Source organism: Lissotriton vulgaris, chromosome 10 (genome assembly GCF_964263255.1).
Source record: "Lissotriton vulgaris chromosome 10, aLisVul1.2, whole genome shotgun sequence".
Taxonomy (NCBI): domain Eukaryota; kingdom Metazoa; phylum Chordata; class Amphibia; order Caudata; family Salamandridae; genus Lissotriton; species Lissotriton vulgaris.
Window position 1 is genome coordinate 717,543,580 of NC_141698.1, and position 22,549 is coordinate 717,566,128.

Here is a 22,549-nt window from a genome sequence, read left to right on the forward strand (position 1 = left end):
GCAGTTCGGGCTGGGCTGTTCCCATGGGGCACAGGGTCAAGACTGATTTGCATATGGCTGAGTTCAAACTGGAATGGCATGGTGAACAAAAAACCGATGGATTTAGGCCCAGATCTCTGTACCAGGGTGAATGTATGACATTGTTCTGTATTCTGTCCATCAACTTGTATTTGCATCTGACTTAGTGCTATCCCAAGACTTGATGCGTGCGGCTTATAGTACCAATAAGCGGCTATCTTATAGGCTGATTCCACACCCGCGGTATTAGAGGCCGTTTGATGTGCTATTTCGTAAACATGTTCCCATTCTTTGGGCCTCAATGGACGCCTCAGCTCAGTCTCCCTCCGCACCTGTGCCTTCGTGCGCGGCTTCGCAGGGCGGGTAAGGATCATTGCGTACAGTTCAGATATGAGCTTACAGTCATCCTTCATGCAAACTAGCCATTTTTCGAAAGTGGTTAAGGGGCGGGACATCAGGGCGAAGTTGCCAGGCTGGGTCACCCAATGTGCGAGCTGCGAGTAGTGAAAAGCGTCTGACTCCGGTAAGTTAAAATATTTCTTGCGCAATTGGGATCATGCCATCCAGGTCAAATAGGGAGCCCACTCCCTTACAACCTTCCTCTCTACAGCGATGAAAAACAACGGATGCACACGCCGGCGGAAACTCAGCATTATCTACAACAGGAGTCATAGGGGAGGGAAACGTGGCCCAGCCCCTGCGCAGAGCCAACTGATCCCATGCCTTAAGGGTCGGCGAGGTAACAGGTGACAAATAGAGGCCCCATGCTCTGTGTTTGCGCAGAAGCCAAAGCTCCCGTCAAATATTGCAGCCAGCCACTGTCTGATCCATAAAGTTCCAGTGTTTACTGGACAAGGGCCTATTCCACTCTGTGATATAGTGGAGACAAGTCGCTTGATGATAAGCACTCAACAGGGGGAAGCCCATCCCTCCCACTGCCTTTGGCGCAGTGATAAGTGCCAGTGCGAGCCTTGGTCTCTTGTTGCTCCATAGGAACTTATTAAGAATCCCTTGCAATTTCCGGAGGACGCCCGGCGGCGGACTCAATGGGAGCATCTGAAACGCGTAGAAAATACGCGGCAGCAGTGTCATCTTCACCACCACTAACCTCCCGTACCAGGCCAAGTTGAGACATGACCAGTCGGGGAGCGCCTTGGCAGTTTGGCCCACCAAAAATCTATAATTGAGGCAAACCGTTTTAGCAATAGAAGAAGTCAATTGAATACCCAGATATGTAATATCAGAGTGCACCCACTGAAAGGCAAAGTCCTGCTGGAGATCCTGGACCTCATTGTCAGAGATTGAAATATTAAGAATATGCGGCTTCGAGAAGTTCACTTTAAACCCCTCCACCTTCCAGAATTCAAAAAGTTCTATCACCAGATACGGCAAAGTGGAGTGGGGTTGAGTCAGCATGCCTCCCGGTCCTGGCTCCCCAGTGGCAGTGGAACCCAGTGTGTGCGGCGCCCTCCCTGGAAACGTCAGTTGCCGTGAACAGAGTCTCCCCACGAAAGCGGATATTCTGAGGCCACCGGGGGTGCAGCGAACATCGCAGGCTTGCATATCCCCCGCCCTTCTAGCGCCAACGGATTGTTTTCTCTAAATGCCCGATCATTCTCGTTATAGTGAGAGCTGCCTCCAGCCTCCCCCTGACGATGTGGCAGATTCTCTTGCCCACGAGTCATCGTTCACAGTTCTCGGCAGACAATTGGCAGTTCACTAAGGAATTTTGTGCGGAGCACTAGGGTTGGCTGATGTGCCATCAACACGACCAGACCATGTACACAATAATTCCAGCGACTTCTTCGTGGATCCTTTAAATGGTACTTTTTCAATCTCTCTGTTTGTAGTGTAACTGGTGTCTTTTTTTTTTGTTACCACGGTGCACTAGCTTGGCTGGCATTATACTTGGGTCATATGCTAACAAAATGGCCGACCACTTAATTTACATGGGCGAGGGGTCCTCCGACGGCCATGGGTTACTCTTGTCCCGAGACTAACAACCACCCTTGGGGAACCTAGGTGTAACAACTGAAAGTGGACTAAAAAACATCAAAAGAGCAAGAGAAAGGGAAACAAGAATACACCAGGCCATTCACTATCCATAGTGACTGACATAGGACTTCATTAATCTCTATAATGGCTCTTTTCCAAAGGAGGCGGCCATCTTAGAACGACTCCCCTACATGTCTATTTACTTATTTACCTATTTAATTTGCTCCATGCTAGCAATGTTAACCTGTTTTTTATTATCTAATCTGCTCCTGACTTTTATTTCCCCTTTGTTTAACCCACCTTCTTATTCCTGCCCCTGTTTTTAATCCGCGTATTTATCGTGTTTGTTTTTATTCGTGTTTATGTTACCTATTTATTTTACTCCATATTACCGATGTTAACCTGTTATTGCGGTCCAATTTACCTCTGATTTAAATTTTCCTCATTTGTTTAAATCTACCCCCCTATATGTTGCCACTATTATTATTCAGGATATTTGGTATTGCGGTCCAATCTACCTCTGATTTCAATATTCCTTATTTGTTTAAATCTACCCCCTATATTTCGTCACTATTATTATCAGCATATTTATAGTGTTATTTTAACTGTTATTGGCTCCATTTTAGTGATGTAATCTGTTTTTGCTCTCTAATTTACGCCTGATTTCTTTAACCGCTCCGTTGCTTACACGGCTTACCGTTCCTGCTTCTATTTTCTCTCTCCCAGCTCCCCCCCCCCCCCCCCCCCAGTTTTTAGTTTCTAATTCCTCGCTTGCTTACCCTACTTCCTGATCCCAATCTACCTTTGCTCTCCCAGCGTTCCCCCCCCCTCCACATTCTTTGGATTTCCTGCTTCACTGGAAACTATATGCCCCCTAAACAGCCTAACCCCTCCACTGACACTTAACAGCTCCGTCACCTCTCACTCCTCACCTACCACCCAATCTCACCACCCACTCAACATGCCACCTTCTGCAACTATTCAAGACCACCCCCTTTCCCCAGACCATATTCCTCTTTTCTCCGACGCCCCCTCTATCCTTCCCCAGAACCATTTGCCTCCGAACCTACATAACACCAAACTTGACCGATCTAATTTGACTACCGAACCTCTCAAAATCCCATCCCCATTGCCTTCCACCACACGTCTCCTATCCCATCTCCCCCTCACACACTAATCTACCCTCCGCAAACAACTCAGACTGCGTCTCTCGACATCTCACTTCTCCTTTATTTCCCATAGCCTTCAAAACATTGAACGTGACCTTTTTGACCTTTTTAACGTAACTACTGAACTGACCCGACTCAGGAAAGATTTCATCCTCCTCTGTGCCAAAACCCTCCGCACCATAAACCCCCCCCTCAAAAATCCCTCACACTACACACATCAGTTGGAGATCACTCCCTCTCCGCCGCGATACGCACAGACCTCGCCGCACCTCTAACCAGCTCTCCCCATCTGACATTGCCGACCTATAGAACTCCTACCTTCCTAATGTACCAACCACAAACCCTCCACTCCCCCATCCCTGTTATTATAGGTACTAATAGAACCCCTTCATCCCCATCTTCCCCCAGACCACCACCCCAACTCACATTGATCCCCTCATGCCCACCCTCCTTATACAACCCCACACCACTGAAGTGCATGCTCGTCAACTGCCGATCCGCTGTTTTACACGCCACTGAAATTTCGGAAACAATCCTGAGTAAATCCATTGATATCGCATTCCTCACAGAAACCTGGCTAAATAACCACTTGGCGAGCATACTCCACCGACTCTCCCCTCCTGGTTACTCTATTCTTAGAAAAGACAGACCAATCAGAGGGGTGGGTGGTCTCGCCATTATCTTCAAAAATATTTTCCAGTTCTCCCTTGTTACTAACCCAGGCTAACCCAGGCTACTACCTCCAGGCTCCTCCTGCGAATACCTGGAAGCGGAACTATCAACTCAAAACTCCCTCCCAATCCGTCTACACATCTATCGCCCCCCATGTCCACCACAGCCCTTCATTGAGGACTTATCTGAGCTCCTGACAAAATCTGCATTATCCAACTCAAATAATATCTTTCTTGGGATCTTAACCTCCATTGGAACAATACTAATGATCCCACTATGTCCCTCTTCACTACTCTCCTTGAGATCAGTGAACTCAAACAACTTTGCTTATCCCCAACTCACTCCAAAGGTTCCATACTTGACGTCATTCTGTCTAATGAGGATCTGACATCCGTTGTCGTGTTCTTATCTAGGACCCTAATTCGATATTCCCGATTTATGCCCTTGTGAGGTTATAATCAATAATGTCCTGACAACGGCATAAGAATCAGATTCATATTCAGTAATAGCCCATGCAATCCAAAGGACAGCATGGCTACTCCCATCGACTCTAGAAAGCACACAGCGTTCTTTAAATAAGCCAAGCCTCCAGCAGCCCGGGAAAATCCCCCTGCTTTTATTTTGATTTGAACAAGAACTCATGAAGTCCTGCAAGAACTGTTAGTTCTTGGGGACGTCTTATGTCCAACCTTACGTCAAACCCGGCACCTTTCAGGTATAAAATACCAACAGTTGCCTTAAGCAAACACACAGTGGTTTGGAGCAGAGCGGCCATCTATTTGCCCGAGAGCCCAGCTGATGTGAGTGCCCACTGAAGCCGCCCCTCCTGTTTGACGCACTGAGAGAGACGCTGTCTTTTTCTCCAGCTGAGAAAATCCAGCTCCGGTGTTTCCAGCCTACCCTTGCGGGTTGCTGGGATATCGAGTCCTGAGGAAAGAGATACCAGACCTCCCACATTCTGTTACCAAGGTACGGAGCTGACTAAACCCTTAGGAGAATTCTTGATGCAGATTCTTGGCAAAATTATCTTAAACCAACTTAACTTAACACTGCTACTTTCTTGTCCCTTCCCACGTATTAGGCTTAGGTCAGGTACACCGGGGTAGGCTTAGTTAGAAGCACCAGTTGAGCCTTGTAGCCAATGTAAATATGTATGTATGTATCTATTTTATCCATGTTAAAGTATCATATGGCTAAGAAACCGTATCAATGCTTTTACAGTATTATTTCATAATACTACTTTTACTGTACGCACTTTACTTTACTTTAAGTATTCCAATTGTGGCAATTCATTTCTCTTGCATGAGAAGGAAGACTGCTCAATAAATAACACCTTTTTGTTGAAAACGCCCGTCTCTCCATTTCTCTGCATTCTGGTGAAACTAAGTATGCACTGTTGACTGAGTGAAACAATTGTCTATTGTTTTCACACAACTCTAGAGATATACTCTTATTCTGAGGGAGCAAAGTTGTCATATTTATGCGGTTGTCGGAAACTAAATCCCTTCTTGTCTGAGCCTGGGAAGGTTATCCTTCCCTCTTCATTCGAGAAAGTTTCCAGTGACCTCTGAGCAAGCTGGCGCAAACCTAAATTAAGTTTAACATAGTCAATAGAGACCTAGATGACCTCAGCCCTACGTCTACACTGCTGTTTGTTATTCCAATGCGCAGAGCCTATTGGGAAAATAGGAACTACACTACACCGTGACCTATATTATCTCCATTGACTGGTCTGACCACCACCTTATACTGTTCACCATAGATACCTCGGCAAGCCTCCCGCTTCTAAAGTTAACAGACCTAAGAAATTAACAAGGAACCTAAAAGGTATCCCCTAGACGCTCTCCAATCTAAATTCCAAGCTCAACTCCTTCTCATTCCTGGCTCACATAATGCAAATGAGCTCACTGAACTCTTCAATAATAGTGTCACTGGTATTCTTGACGAACTGCCCCGCCTAAACTCAAAAACCAAAGAAACACCCCCTCAAACTCTTGGTTTAATACTGAGTTAAATAATGAAAGACGGGCACTCAGACTAGCAGAAAGAACCTGGAAACACCAGCATTCTCCCTCCCATCTGGCTCAACTTAGACGTTCTAGATCCACGTACAAAAAACACATCTTTAAGCAAAAGGCATCCTTCTTCCGCACTCAACTAGATCGTGCCAAAAACAGACCCAGGAAACTCTTCAATATAATTCATAATCAAACCAACCCAGCACCTCCTAATACGACCGCTTCCTCAGCCAGATGCAATGAAATTGCCCATTTCTTCTCAGAAAAAATTGCCAAAATTGATCAATCCTTCCCTCCCACTAAACCACCCTCCAACCCGCTCCCTTACGACCCCTCTCACCCTCCCTCTTCTCTACACCCCCACCCCCCCCAACCACTCCACTAGCCTTCCTCCTACCACTTCACCGGCTACCAACTCCCCTAACTCACAACTAAAGAACAATGCATCCTTGCTTAACTTCCTCCCCGTCACAGAACTAGAAGTCCTCAAAATAATTAGCAATCTTAAACCGTCCTCCCACACAAAAGACCCTGTACCCTCCAATCTTGTCCCCACCCTTAAACACATCATCGCCCCATTCTGGACAAAAATTATCAACACCTTTCTCTCCACGGGCTGTGTCCCCACCTCCCTTCAACTTGGTCAAATCTCGCCCATAATTAAAAATCCAAATGCGGACCCAAATAACCTAAACAATCTCCGCCCTATCACCAACCTCCCCCTTCTCTCAAAGGTCCTTGAAAAATGTGTCCTACTACAACTTGACAAACCCATCGAAAACTTCAGTCTGGCTTCAGGAGAGGCTGCAGCACCGAAACGGCAATGCTCAATGTCAGTGATATTTACAACAAGGGGTGGTGAGGGACAGAGTCTCTGAATTAAGCAGAAAGCTCTCACCCAGTCAAGAGATCAGGGCTAGATCCAACACCGTTTTTTAGCTCACTGCACCATCCCAGTTTCAGAACCTGGCTGTATGCAAATTAGTCTGTTCCTGTCCCAGTGCATGATGGGAACAGGACAAACCAAACTACAAAAGCCAATTCTTACACTGGGAAGGAAACAAGCTCCCGGGGACCGGTTTCTGGCATTGCAGCCGTCTTCGGCCCGGTTTGCTTGAATCCTGATGGTGCAATGAGCAAGGGCCAGGGACAGACTGATTTGCATATAGCCAGGTTCTGAGCTGGGATGGGGCAGTGAGATAAATAACGGTGATGGATCAAGCCCTGATCTTTGGACTGGGTAAGAGTGGTCTGCTCAATTCAGACACTCTGTTCATCACCACCCCCTTTTGTAAATCGATTTTGGCCACTATAGGTGTGGCAGGGTATACTCAGACATGAGTCCCTTTCTCACTGCTCCATCAGGATTCAAGCAAGCCGGGCCGAAGAGGCTGAAATGCCAGAAACCGGTCCCCGGTAGCTTGTCTCCTTTCTGGTAAAGAATTGGCTTGGTAGTTTAGTCTGCCCTGTTCCCATGATGCACTGGGCCAGGGACAGACTGATTTGCATATAGCCAGGTTCTGAGCTGGGATGGGGCAGTGAGATAAATAACGGTGATGGATCAAGCCCTGATCTTTGGACTGGGTAAGAGTGGTCTGCTCAATTCAGACACTCTGTTCATCACCACCCCCTTTTGTAAATCAATGTCAGTGATGGCATCCATCAATCACTTGATAATGGCGAGATCTGCCTTCTTATCCTCCTTGATCTCTCCTCAGCGTTCTATACAGTCAACCATTCAGCCTTACTCCATGTTCTTATGACACATTTCGGCCTTAACGACACCGCCTTCAATTGGTTCACCTCATACCTTCAACACCAAACTCGGCAAATAAAAATTCAAAATTGTCTCTCTAACCCCTCTCCTGTCTCCCTTGGAGTCCCCCAAGGTTCTATCCTCTCCCCTTCCCTCTTTAACCTCTTTATGGAACCCCTCACTCATTTTTTTTAAACAAGCAGGCATCAACTACCACCTTTACGCTGATTACACCCAAATCTATTACAAGATTAAAACTCACGCTCACATCTTACACCTGAACAACTCCCTTCACAAGATTCAAGCTGGTTCCAGTCAAATCATCTCAAACTAAACCCAAATAAAACTGAAATCATCCTCTTCGCCCCTAAAAAGAACAGTCTCCCCATTCAGTCATGGCTCTCAGACCTTAACACACTCAACTGCTCACTCACACTGTCCAACTCCGTCAAATCTCTTGGCATTACTATCGACATCACCCTCACCCTTAACGTTCACATCAAAAACTCTGCCAAAGGAGCCCTCTTCACTCTCCGTCACCTCAAGAAAATCAAACCATTCTTACCCATCGATGATTTTAAACTTGCAGTTCAATCACTGGTTCTTTCACTTATTGACTATGGCAACGCCATCCTCAGCAGAATCCCCAAGGTCCACCTTGCTCCAATTAAAACTGTGCTCAACCTTGCACCCAGGCTCATCACAGATTGCAAACGCTTCGATTATATCTCCCCAGCGCTCAAATCACTTAAATGGCTCCCTAACGAAGGGAGATCAACTTACAAAACGGCATGCATTACTCATAAAGCACTCCACCAAAACACGCAGTACCTATCCAAGAAACTCCTTATCGCAGGTACCACTCTTCCTCTGAGAAGCACAAACGCCCTCCTCCTAATCCCTCCTCTGCATAAAAAGAAAACCACACAATCTCGCTCCTTCTCTGGAAATGCCCCTACAATCTGGAATACCCTCCCGAAAAACCTGCGCTGTAACCCCTCATATGCTTAACTACTACTGGGGATCCTAATCCTGTGCCTGACTCCTGATCTCTTTTCATTATACCATATTTGTCTCTGTAATATATGGCCCTCTTCCGGTAATTCCACTCTACCTATATTACCTGTATTATATTGCTTCAACTCCTGTTTCATAACTCCTTGATTTTGTAATTGTTTGTTTTTTAACTTTGTTATATGCTTTTCATACCATGTTTGCCGTATTCTATCCTGATCATGTAAAGCGCTCTGATACCTCTGCGTCTAGCCAGCGCTATATAAAACTTTAAAAATAAAATAAAATAAAAATAAAAGAATAACGTAATCGGTATATAGACTTATTTTGTGGACGTCCGCGCCAAATTTAATTTCTACTATATCTGGATTTGATCGAATGCGCTGAGCAAAAGGCTCCATATAGAGCGCAAAGAGTAATGGGGACAAGGGGCACCCCTGCCGCGTCCCTCTGGAGATGTGGAAAAGGGCAGATCTACACCCGTTCACTCTCCCCACCGCCTTAGGGGCCGCATAGAGATATTGAACCCAGCGAATAAAGTTATCCCCGATACCATAGGCCCTCACAACCGTGAACAGATAGTCCCAGACCACTCTGTCAAAGGTCTTCTCCACATCAATGGAGAGGAGAAAGGACTGGGCTAGAGAACGGTGGACAAGGTCTATATGATGAAGAATTTGCTTGGTATTGTCTCCTCCCTGCCGCGTTGGAATAAATCCAGATTGGTCTGGATCCATGATAACATCCATCAGGGGGCTAAGACACGCCGCGAGGATGCTCGCAAAGAGTTTTGCATCGATGTTTAGGAGGGAAATCGGCCGATAGGAACCACAATTTTTCGGATCCTTCCCAGGCTTAAGAATGACCGTAATCGCCGCCTCCGGCATGGAGGGAGTTACCTCCCCAGTATCAAAGAACGAGTTGAAAAGACCCGTTAAAAGCAGTTAGATTTTTAATTGAATTTTTTGCTTAATTTTCAGTAACAGTAAAGAGAGATGTCAGTGTATTTTACAGAATAAATCCATTTCACATAGGGTTTAAATAATCATGTTGGCTGTCTGTTTGATCTCCGTGTCATGTACTAATGCTGTCATGGTCTTAAAATAGTAGCATCACCTGGATACAATTCTGCAGTCTGCAATGGTTCTATAGCTATAATTTAGACACATAATCCATTTGTGTCCCAAGCTTTTACGGGCAAGAGCATCAGACTGTACTTCTACAAATGTTGCCATTTAGTATTTCAAGTAGCCTTCGTCCCAAGATTATTTTGAATGACTTAGTTAGAGGAGCACAGAGTTAGGGTGACTAAGAGCACATGTTAGTGGAAATAAGACTAAAATGACTAGGACATCATAGGCAGAGAAGAGTCTCACTTTTTATTTTATTTTTTAGATTTTCTTATAAAGCCCTCTAACACTTTGAGATAGTCTCTTGGCACTAAGAAGTCCTAGAACTGAAAGCAAAAAGAGTGCAAAAGAATGTGGTGCGTGTCATAGCTCATATGAGCAACGTACAGAACCTGTAGAGAACAGACTTGGATCAAATGGAAAGTGGTATTCAATTCCAAAGAGAAGATACCAGAACCTGGAGTGATCTTCCACCCCATTTATGGCATTTACACGTAGGAGCAGAGAGAAGTAGGTTGGGAGATGTTTTCAGTGGTGGAGTAGTAATATATATTTTTTTCATTTCAGAAAAGAAAGAGTAGAGGACCTAATTTATTACGCAAACAACTTCAAAGTTAATGCAAATATTGATGGGTAACATGTGGAGTTGGAAGCAATGCTGGGAGACGTGATGAAACCTTATTAAGTCGGAAACAAGCCTGACCATAATATAATCTAGACTAGGTAAAGGCATTGGTAATGATCATTCTATGAGAAATTGGGAGAAAAGGCAAATCCTTTAAATCTGTTTAAGCTGAAATGAATGCTGCTTCGTGACTGCAGAGATCTGTGGTCCACAGATACTTTGTTTGGGTAGACTCTAAGGGATGCGGGCCAAAGAAATGGACCCCAACTATTAATCTTTTTAATAATGGGGAGGAGTTCGGTCTTACTTGGGTTTCATTTCAGGAAATGTGATTTCACCCATCTTTGACTGACTTCTAATACAAGTGCAACATCCGTGGATTTGAGCGGCTCTGACGCATCCCAACGATGAACTGAGTATCAATGGCATAAAAGTAGACTTACATTGAAAGGTATACAGACAATGAGCCAAGGGTTTCAAGTAAAGATTGAACTGCAAGGCGGATATTATATCCCCCTTTGAATGATCCAAGAGAGTGTTTAGAATGGAAGTATAAACAGCTATGATGAATTGATTGTGACCTAGCTGGAAGAAAGGAGGTAACTGGCAGGCTAATATACTGTCCTTGATACTGTTCAGTACTGCAGACCTGTCTAAATTGTGCTTAAAGGTCATATAAATGTTGATTCTGTTCAATAAAGTCTTGAACCTGTAAAGGGATGCTTTCGCTGAGTTTCAAGATGTAAGGCAGCAAAGAAATGGTAATTTGTAAGATCTGTAGACTCCAGAGTAGGTTTTGTTTTATGAATAGAGGTTGAACAGTGATTTCATTTAATTTAAAATTCATACGACGCATCATTACTAAAGTATAGTGAGAACTGGTGCAAGGGAACCTAAAAACCGAGACCGTAACTACAGAGAGAACTAATAGGTTGTTCATAGTTTTACTAAAAATGTATCTTTTTGGGCAAATGGTCATTGGGAAATTGTTCCAGGTTTGCACAGTGACCATTGAAAAGACCTGGCCTCTTATGTTATCCAGGAATAGTAGTGTTCTGCTGTACTACTAGCTTGTGACAGCAGTCCATTCCATTGAGTTGCTGCCATTTTGAAGACTGTAGGCGCATGGAGCTTGATCTCCAGGCAGATAAGTAGTAAGGGTTTGGATTCCCACGAGCTTACAGACGCGGTTGTCCGTTATAGAGTAGCAAAAAGCTCTATGGCTGTTTCTGTGCTTTCTCAACTTGAGGAACCAAAGTCCCCTCTTCAATTCCTGTGTTTTACAGAGATCTTCTTCTCTTTTCTGTAGCCTGCTGCATGGATCAGTCTCTGTAGGCGAGATGCTGCACCCTTATACTGCCTGTTCCATCTTCATGTCAATGCCATTGACCCTCACCACCATGCTTCTTCGCTACATGCCTAACAAAGGAGAGATTAGTTGGGCAGATTGGCCACTCTATAGCATCACTTTTTACATTATACATAAACCTTTTAACAAAATTGAGCCCTCTTGGTGTTTAGTCCAGATTCTCCAGCTGTGTAACAGTCGTTGGCTAGGCTAATGAGACTGGTATGAGGTATACATAAAATGTATATTTTTCCAGTAAGTCAAGCTTCTGCAGCCATCTTGATTATGGCTCAACCAAGAGCCTTTACTTTTTTTCTATGATTTTTAAAGAAATATAGTTTATTTGCTCACCAGTTACACAGTCCATTGCAGTGCAACACCAGGTGCCTTAATTGGTGATCACAAGGCCTCTCCAATAACTGTCAGTGGATTTGTGATTTTCTCCCCAGCGTTGTTTCATGGTGTTATTGAGTTAATCAGTTGATGGTCTACAAGTGGAGTTATTATCTTGTTGAAGCAGACTCTGGAAAAGCCATGATGCCATTAGATTTCAAATCTTGAGTTTTGGTATTGCGGCCTTTGGCGATCAGTAGAAGCATGACCAAGTGAAAAGCATTTTGTGGAACCTGGCATTTTATGCAGTACATTCCTTGCTTCTTTAACAGGTCACTAATAAGTGTACTTCTGGTGCCACATTTTCATTCTATTTTCATAAAATGTAAATTAAATTTGGCTGTTTGTCTTTTTGTTGTTATTCTGTACACTAACAAAGTATGCATGCCTGCAGTGTGTTGTCTATATGGTTAGCTTGACATTTGAAGACAAGTGATGTGCATGTCTTTTTGCATGACCGCATCATTTAGTACTGGATCCCATAAACTGTGTAAAAGGTACTATTCCTTTTATAGCTTGTAATTTGGTGCACATATTGACAATGGTGTTGTATTTATGATTAAATACATTATATCATGATGGATGTTTGTAAGCTGCTAACATATATCATCTCTTGTGTTAACAGTGGATAAAGCATGTTGATGAACAAGGTAGATCATATTATTACAACGCAGATGGCTCTCGATCAGAGTGGGAATTGCCAAAGGTGAGCAATATTGGAAAATGTACGGAAGTATAACAACATACCCTGCGTGAGAACAATTATGCAAACTTCTTTGGTAAAAGGATTTTTCTTCAGATGTCCATATAGCTGTGTTTTCTTGCTTCTCCTGTTAACCTCTACAGGTTAATCGATGACCTGGAGATGTGCTCAATAATACATTTGTAGTGCCGTCAAATGTCGATCTCCATTATTCTACCCTTATGAGAGCCATTGGTACTCTCACTTTTTCTTATCTTCCTCTACACCTGACCAGTCCTGTGACAAGAGAGTCCGTAATAGGGAGAGAATGTGGCCTAACGACTAGGGCCGTCGACCTCGGAAATGGGGAACCAGGTAAGATTCTTGGCAGGGACGCTCAACCTTCTGTGATTCTGGGCAAATCACTCAATCTCCCTGTGCCTAACAAAAATGAATGTGTCTGTCTGTAATGTAACTGGTGCCCATGTAAAGTGCTTTTATACCTTCAGGTCTAGTTCACGCTATATAAAACTCCACAAAAAGAAAAAAACTGTCACCGACCCACTACTGCTGTCCACTGATAGCTGGATGTGCAGAAATAGATGTTGGGGCATAAAAGGAGGTTCGAAGGAATTAAGAGGAAGTATCATGCAAAGTACTACCCCAAATGCAGGAGCAAAACCAGCATTTGCAATGCAATATGCCTTGCATTTATGACTGTTTGAGCTATTGGCATTGTAAATGACAATGCCTTTATTTATGTAGAAGGTGGGGTGGGAGCACACTGCTTCACCTCCCAGCACAGTTCGCCCCTTAACATCTTGGTAAATGCAGTTTAGTTTAAATGCTTACTTGAATTTATGTTGAACAAAAATTCAAGTAAGCATTTAAACTGAACTGCATTTACCAGAAAGCTAAGGGGCGAACTGTGTTGGGAGGTAAAGCATTGTGCTCGCATCCTCCTTCGGTTTCAAAAGGCTCACTTCAGCCACTGAACTGATGTACTCTTGGAGATGCAACTGTGTGCCAGGGAGAGATACAGAGACCTGAGAGGAATGTGGCAGCTTTTTCAGCAACCCCAGATGAATTTCTTTCTTATTTCTACTGGTGAAAGATAATATCCAGAAACACATGTCTGAGATTAACAGCACTAACCTTCACCAACTTTGGTGAAACACTTCAACAAAAAATCAAGTAAGCATTTACACTGAATTGTATTTACCAGGATGCTAAGGGGCGAACTGTGCTAGGAGGTAAAGCAGTGTTCTCCCATCCCCTTCGGCCTTTATTTATGTGTTAAAAAAACCTGGAAAGTACAATGTGCGTAAAAAATCATAAGTAAAAGGCATTATCTGATAGACATCTAGTCGCAGATTCCCTAACTTAGAATTATCCCAGGCGTCAGACTGGATCCGGAAATGTTTGCAGCATCACCTCTGCTCCACAGACTATGTTGTCCCACCTGATTTTGTGTCACTACCGATGACTACTCTGGAATCACAAGCTACTGTTAAGCTGCTACAAACCGAATCCTAGATCTCTGGAATGGGCTAGCTAGAAAAAAAATAATACAGCTATTTTTAGGTCTCGCCTAGGCAGTGCGCAGGCGCTACCCTAGGAGAGGGCCTTTAGCAATCGGTCTTCAGCGGCGCACTATTTGTAATTAACCCCTTCCATGCTCATGACGAGCTCAGCTCGTCATGCAGTACACTGGTCGTGTGCTTATGACGAGCTGAGCTCGTCATGAACCATGGAAATCTGAAAAGTTCAGCACCGTGCGGGAATTGCTGCAGCAGTCAAGGTGTTAACGTGGCCGCGCCGCTGCTCGCTCCCGCAAGGTGGATGCCGCCACAAGCATGATTAGGAGTGCTTGAAAAGTGAAAGCAGTGGTCTCCCGTGAGATGTAGCCTTGTACCTAATTTTTTGGCATTTACTAAATGTAGTAACACTAGCTTCCGCATGCGATCATCATGCATGATTAATCAGTTAATCGCACACGATCATCATGTGTGATTAATCAATTAATCTCCCACTGTTTACTAAAAACGGGGTGCTAAGGAACATTCTCATGCGCTATAGGAAGGGACCACCCTGTGAAATCTGTTTTGTGTTTTATCTACTCACCGTTTTTTTGCTTCAAATTTTTGGCCTTTTTCTGCTCTCCCATGTGCCCCCTTCGAGATCCTCCTCTCCTTCCGCATTTTGCCAGCACCCTCCTACCCAATAGTCGCCCACCACCATGTCCACCACCACGTCCACCACCAACACATCCACCACAACTAAGTCCACCACCAAGTCCACCACCACCACCACGTCCACCACCACCACCACGTCCACCACCACGTCCACCACCACCACCACCACCACCACGTCCACCACCACCACCACCACGTCCACCACCACCACCACCACGTCCACCACCACCACCACGTCCACCACGTCCACCACCACCACCACGTCCACCACCACCACGTCCACCACCACTACGTCCACCACCACTACGTCCACCACCACATCCACCACCACCACCACTACGTCCACGTCCACCACCACCACCACTACGTCCACCACCACCACCACGTCCACCACCGCCCCGTCCACCACCATCGCGTCCACCACCATCGCGTCCACCACGACCACCACGCCCACCACCACCATGTTAACCACCATTTTCACCACCACCACGTCCACCACCACAACCTCCACCACCACAACCTCCACCACCAATTCCACCACCACAACCTCCACCACCAAGTCCACCACCACCACATCCACCACCACGTCCTCCACCTCCACCACCACTTCCACCTCCACCACCACCATGTCCACCACCTCCTCCTCCACCACCTCCTCCACCACCTCCTCCACCACCACCACCTCCTCCACCACCACCTCCACCACCATGTCCACCACCGCGTCCACCACCACCGCGTCCACCACCACCGTGTCCACCACCACCACCGTGTCCACCACCACCACCGTGTCCACCACCACCACCGTGTCCACCACCACCAACGTGTCCACCACCACCACCGCGTCCACCACCACCACGCGTCCACCACCACCACCGCGTCCACCACCGCGTCCACCACCACGTCCACCACGTCCACCACGACCACGTCCACCACGTCCACGTCCACCACGTCCTCCACGTCCACCACCACCGCGTCCACCACCAACACTATGTCCACCACCAACACCACGTCCACCACCAACACCACATCCACCACGTCCACCACCAACACCACATCCACCACGTCCACCACCAACACCTCATCCACCACCAACACCACGTCCACAACCACCACCACCACGTCCACAACCACCACCACCACCACCACCACAACCACCACCACCACGTCCACAACCATGTCCACAACCACCACCACCACGTCCACAACCACCACGTCCACAACCACCACCACCACGTCCACAACCACCACCACCACGTCCACCACCACCACCACGTCCACCACCACCACCACGTCCACCACCAACACCACGTCCACCACCAACACCACGTCCACCACCACCACCACCACCACCACGTCCACCACCACCACCACCACCACGTCCACCACCACCACCACGTCCACCACCACCACCACGTCCACCACCACCACCACGTCCACCACCACCCCCACGTCCACCACCACCCCCACGTCCACCACCACCCCCACGTCCACCACCACCCCCACGTCAACCACCAAGGATATTGTGCTGGATAACTAAACACTTATAAGGTCCCAAAGGCTGGACCTATTGGCTATGTCAGTGCTTGTTGATACTGATTAAAAATCCAATTCTATGGAGTTGGATTTTTAATAAATAGTAAGGAAAAGTAACTTAAAAAGTTACTCTTTATCTGCCTAAACCCTCAGAAGGATTAGCATATTTCTCTGCCTTCTCACAGCCACTAATTAGCCTTAGAATAGGTGAGAAATGTCTCCAGGAGCAAACAAAAGGCTGACTTAAATAGGCAGAGATGGATCCTATGAACCTCACAGAATATTCAGAGTGGGGGTCTTTGGGCCTCCTTTTAACGGTACAGTGTAGTATCTTGTTTGACAAATCTGCTGGGCTACATGTAACACTTGAAAGGGAGCGAACAGGATGCCAGGGCATTTCTTGTGTATCCATTGTCTAGTTGCTTAAGGACCATACTTTGTCCTATCAGATATCTGTCTCCGGGTTTATTGTGGCTAAAGTGGGTGCTTCAAGCTGGAGATTAGCATTCGATGTGGGAGGACAGTAGGATTACCATAGTACACTCAAAAACACTCACTCTCTCACTCGTGTGGCTAAAGACTATTGCCAGCTTTAAAATGCCCAAGTGGGAAGGGTTGGCCGCAAGAACTTTTACCCCATTGGTTAGGGCGTGCTAGGAGTCATTAAGGCATAAATGTGGCATCTCCAGGCATCAAGTATAGAACACTGCTTGACTAGTGGAAGACAGAAGACTGGATCCGATGTCTGTGATCTGTCAAGAGCCCTTGAGGACTAGATATGCTCCCTTTTGTACACAGAACAAAGAAGGTGACTCTAAGGTTCATAAAGCTGACTTCCTGTTCAAGCTACAAGGATTCAACAAGCTATAAGAGGACATTACTGCTACTGCCCAGCTGGCCAATGGCAACTAGGCCTAGACTACACCCTTGTTGGCCTCTGCCTGAATCTGTGTGCGTTTCTAAATGCCTACCCTGAGGGGCTTGAAATGTTTACTTTTGAGGTGGATTGGGACTTAAAGAACCAAGTTAGAAGGTAAAATTGTTGACCAGGACGAACCTGGTTGATGTATCCCACCTGCGCTCCATCATGATCAGCCTCAACTTGAGCCTAGAATCCAGTCTACACAACCAGTGACTGTCTTGGTGCTTTATACTTTTTGGTGTTATTCCTCCTGCCATTTTTAAAATTCATATTTCCGGTGCAAGTCATTGCATTTTTGTCATTTTAATTTTGTTTATTACACTTTACTCTATTTTTCTAATTCGGTTTGGGATTTGTATTGCTCTGCATTTTGACTTCATTACGGTTTGGTTCTGCATAAATACATTACACATTTCCCAATTTAAGCCTGTCTGCTCTGTCTCATAGCTGCCAGGGAGTTGAGCTAACGTTAATCTTGTGACTGACAGTTCACCATGACAAAGGTTGTGATTATTACTTGAAGTGGATAGTCACCCATTCAAAATCATAATCCATTTTCTTACAGGATTGAATATCTTTCTTCTCATCTTTCTGGATTCAGAGTCTTTTAGCCGCAAGAACAATTTCTGGCTTTCTCACAGTTGTTTATTTTTTCTTCATCCTGCACTCTCAAAGATTGAACCTTTCAGGTCTTCCAAAGGTAGGATCCCAATGACTGTGGGGCTTGATGTCCCTATATGCAGAGGGATTTTCCATGTCCTCTGCTGGAAACCTAATTGCACACACTGATCTCTTAAGGATCATCCAAGTCTCTGAAAAACAGGACATTTTGAAGCTTGTAGGTCTTCTACCTGTTTCTTTTGAGACACCAAGTATCCTGATATATTTTACTTTGAGAGTTTCCATTATATCCAGTCTTCTCTCCATATTGATTTGGTGGTTCATGTTGAGTGCTACTTCCTCTGGCCCCCTGGTCTGTTTGGAGTGCAGCCTCTTGATTTCCAGGAAATCACTGTTCAGACTCCTGCAGTATTGTGACTATTTTAGAAAGTGTTGCTACTTTTTCTTGCAGGGTATCAATTGCACTATTTGGTGGTTTTATCATTGTGCTTGATGGTCAAGAGTAAACCTCAATTCCTCCAGAGTATAGTCTGAGAACAAGGAGGCTTACTAGTCAAGTGCATGCTCCAGGGATTACCTGTTGCCCCATAAAGGTGTAGTCCATAGTTGAAGAAAGTGTTGCCTTCATTTCTAGTTCTTTTCAGTGGTATCAACAGTCCCTCAAAAGTTATTTATACTCTTGCATGTCATCTATTTCCTCCGGTTTGTTAGTTATTTGTTTATGAGCTATGTTTCTCTTTGTCCTTAAGCACTGTCCTATTTTTGAGTTAAGAAGATGCTGTGTAAAGACATAATCTCCTCCATTATGGCCCCAAGAACACCCTGCACACCTTTCTCAGTGCCTCTGTCCAAAGATCTGTCCATTCAATATGGGCTTTGGTTCACCATCAACATTTCATCCGCTGTATGGTAATAACACTGTGAAACAAGAGCTGGCATCACAGGTCTCCTTCCCCGTGTATCCCCATCCATAGTTTTTTTCTTTTGTGTATCAACTCAGGTAGCTATCTCATTGTGGCACTGTGCCATGGCAGGAGTCTCCTGCCCCACTTCCTCACCATGACATGAAACATCACCGGGGCGTGTCCTTTGTGAACCCAGGAGTGACCCCCGGTCTCTGTGTCTCACTCTGATTTTTCAGCCTTAAGTCTGCTCGACTGTTAATCAGAAATATCCACAAACTATGCTATGTGCCCCCATAAAATGACTTGAAGGCTGAATAAGTGCAGAACTTTTTTGTTGTTGTTGTTTTTACTCTAAATGTCTTCCTTCTAGTTGTGAAGTACAGGATGAGGAAAGCCCATATAGACAACACTTTCATTCACTTCTGTGTTATAAATCAAGGGGGCATTCTCCCAACAACTCCTTCAGGTGTTAAATTTGTCATTGGGTGCTGTTAGCCAGGGTATCTATCTGTCATTGTCCTACACCTCTGACCGGTGACTCCTCTGGACAAAAGTGCGCATGGGCATCGACTCCATCTTCAGATTGTTTTTTTCCGCCATCTGGCTCAGATGTGTTTGACGCGTTTCAGTTTGGTGTTGTTACCGATCCTCCTTTTGTCGCGCAATCCTTTACCCTTTCTTCGGTATGGTCTTCGAATGCGTTTCCCATTCGATGCGCATCTCTACAAACTTGAATTCTTCGGTTCCGGTTGTCAGCGCAGGCCTTCGGGCCAATCTGCGCCATCAGGCCCTATGGCTCATGGAAAGGACTCTTTTTAAAAAGTGTCCTCCATGGGGATCCAAGGTTCCACACGCCGATCGATCTTTATGAGGTGTGTAGCCGCTACCTTTCACCTGAGCACCAGGCCAAAGACTGTCCAGCTTGTGCCTCTTTCCGCTCCAAGAAAACCATACGGGATCGTCGAGCTCAAAGAAGCATGACTCGATCATCAACATAGATACCGGACGATATCTTCCAAGAAGGTATCAATGTACCGGAGCAGGAGCAGATCGAAGAGGGCACCTTTAGAGCCTCCGAAGCGGACTACTCCGATGTTGAAGACATCCCTCTGGTGCAGCAGCTGACGTTGACTGCCCCCCCCCCCCCCCCCCCCCCCCCCCCCACCCATCCATACAAAGGCTTCGGTAACACCTTCACCTTTGGGCCTAGGTGCACACCAGGACAAAACTTCCCACGCCTCACCCTCAGGCCCGGCAAAGAAGTCAACGTATAAGCCTTCAGGCCACTCTGGATCGAGCCAGCCTACCGTCTGTACCAAAACTTCATCCTCTGTACCGACAACAAAAGACAAACCATTGTCTTCGTTCACACCGAAGCCTGGTTCCACATTGGCACACTCTGCGCCGAAATCCACAGACACGGAACCTTTGGATCCAAAAAAATCATCGGAACCAAACAAACAACCGGTTCCAAAGACCCTAATTAAACCTTCGGAACCCAAGAAAACTCCTGATTCCAACCCTAAGGAGCATAAAACGACTCCAGAACTTGTGCCACACAAACAGTCGGACCCCAAAAAATCGGCACCAAAGCAACACACTCCAGAGGAGTTTTTTCGGCCTGATCCAACCCAAAAAGCTCTGGAAATAGACCCAGAAACAGGTCATCTTAGAATTAGTCCTTCCAAGAAAAGGAACATGGACAAACCTACACCACTTACACTTCCTTTAAAGAAAAGAGACATTGCCACTTCTCCTTTAAGGATTCCTTCTCCACCTCCTCCTCAACAATACATCTCTCCTATCCCATCTCCAGTACCCTCAAACTCCTCCACCTCTGGATGATGAGGGCACCTCTGGGGAGGAATGGTATGATGGACCTTTAGGGGAACCTAGTCATCCTCCTATCCCAAATGATCCATGGGAAAATTATGGCACACCAGATGTTCCTAATATACCACAAGAGGTGGTCTATCCATCTAGACCATCCTGTGATGAGGACACTATTGGATTTACTCAGCTTATACACAGGGCTGCAGAGTACCACGGTGTAAATGTACACACAGACCCTATAGAAGATTTCCTCATGGAGACTTTTGCACCATTTTAAAGGTCCACTTCCATTCTCCTATTGTTGAAAGGGATAATCAAACACGCTCCTGAAGTCTTTAAAAAACCCTGTAAGGGCTAGAGTCATTAGCCCCAGAGTGGAAAAGAAAAACAAGTCTGCCCCAACTGACCCTGTTTACATTAAAGGCCAGCTTCCCTTAGATTCCTTGGTGGTCTCCAATGCCAGGAAAAGGGCTAACTCCCAGACCTCAGGCGATGCTCCACCGCCTGATAAGGAGTCAAAACTCTTGGACGCATCTGGTAAAAGAACAGTGTCCCAAGCATCCAACATATGGAGAATTGCCAGCACACAGGCCTTACTGGCTAGATACGATAGGGCGCACTATGACAAACTAGAGACCCGCCTACAACACCTTCCGGATCAATATAAAACAAGGGCCAATGATCTCATCCAGGAAGGAAAACTAATAACCAATACCTCCATTTGATGTGCTCTAGATGCTGCGGACACAGCCTCCCAAGCTATTAATATCTGAAAGAGACGCGTTAGTGATAGATTCCTTACCTTAGAATATCCCCAGGCGTCAGACTGGATCCGGAAACTTTTGCGTAGCAATACCCCTGCGCGCCGGTAGGCGTCGTCTGCGGCTCCGCGTCCGTCGTCGGCGTCGTGAGCGCCGGGATGACGTCGTCAGAGTACTTAGACGGCGCCCATGCGCGCTGACGTCAGTTCTTCTTTTATCCGCGCCAGCTAGCGCAGATCCGAAAGAAGCTCTACCCCCAGTCACTTTTTGACTGAAAAATTTTGATCCCTTTTGATCTTCTCTTAGTCGACTGTCTCGACTATCGGTGCCAGGGATGCCCGGGTTCAAGCCTTGTTCGAAGTGCGGCCGACTCATGTCGGTCACGGACCCCCATCGCCGGTGCCTGAAGTGCTTAGGCCTCGACCACGACGATCGAACCTGCGCCGACTGCCGGGCCCTGACGTCGAAGGCTAGGCGGGAGCGGTCCCGCAAGCGTCTCGAGCTGAGGCACTCGGCCCCGCGCCGCTCCAGGTCCCGGTCCCGGTCCCACGGGAGGTCGAGGGACAGGTCGCGAGGTCGGAGTCATCGACGTTCCGGAAGTGGACACCGATCGTCTGTTTCCAAGTCCTCAGGTAAGAGGCATGAGAGGTCGGAGCGACATCGGTCCTCCGACCCGCCCCGACGCTCGCTCGATGCGGCCGGGGACTCGGGCGACACCGCCCACGCGGCTCCGCGGGAGTCGCAAGCGTCGCCGCCTGCCCCACACCTTCGGGTCCCTGGGCACGGCGCGTCGCAGGAGGAGGTCGAGAGGTACCTCATGGCCATGAGGGCCCTCCCTCCTCAGTCGGTTCCCGTGGCGCCTTCGGGCCGATCTGCTCCGTCTGGAGGTCCTTCCGGGTCGGGCGCTTCGGCCCCGACGACGTCGGGTGCTTCGGCCCCGGCGCCGCTGGCGACTTCGG

At 46.5% G+C, this 22,549-nt stretch overlaps 1 protein-coding gene across 4 annotated transcripts in view; it reads left to right on the plus strand.

Annotated features, from left to right (window-relative positions):
* ARHGAP12 (Rho GTPase activating protein 12) overlaps positions 1-22,549 on the plus strand; it is a 315,652-nt gene that overhangs the window by 252,639 nt on the left and 40,464 nt on the right. For all 4 annotated transcript variants that reach the window (XM_086941553.1, XM_086941551.1, XM_086941552.1 and 1 more), the window contains one exon: positions 12,764-12,844. In XM_086941553.1, the coding sequence (XP_086797679.1) occupies positions 12,764-12,844 (81 nt within the window). The remainder of the gene's footprint in view (positions 1-12,763; positions 12,845-22,549) is intronic.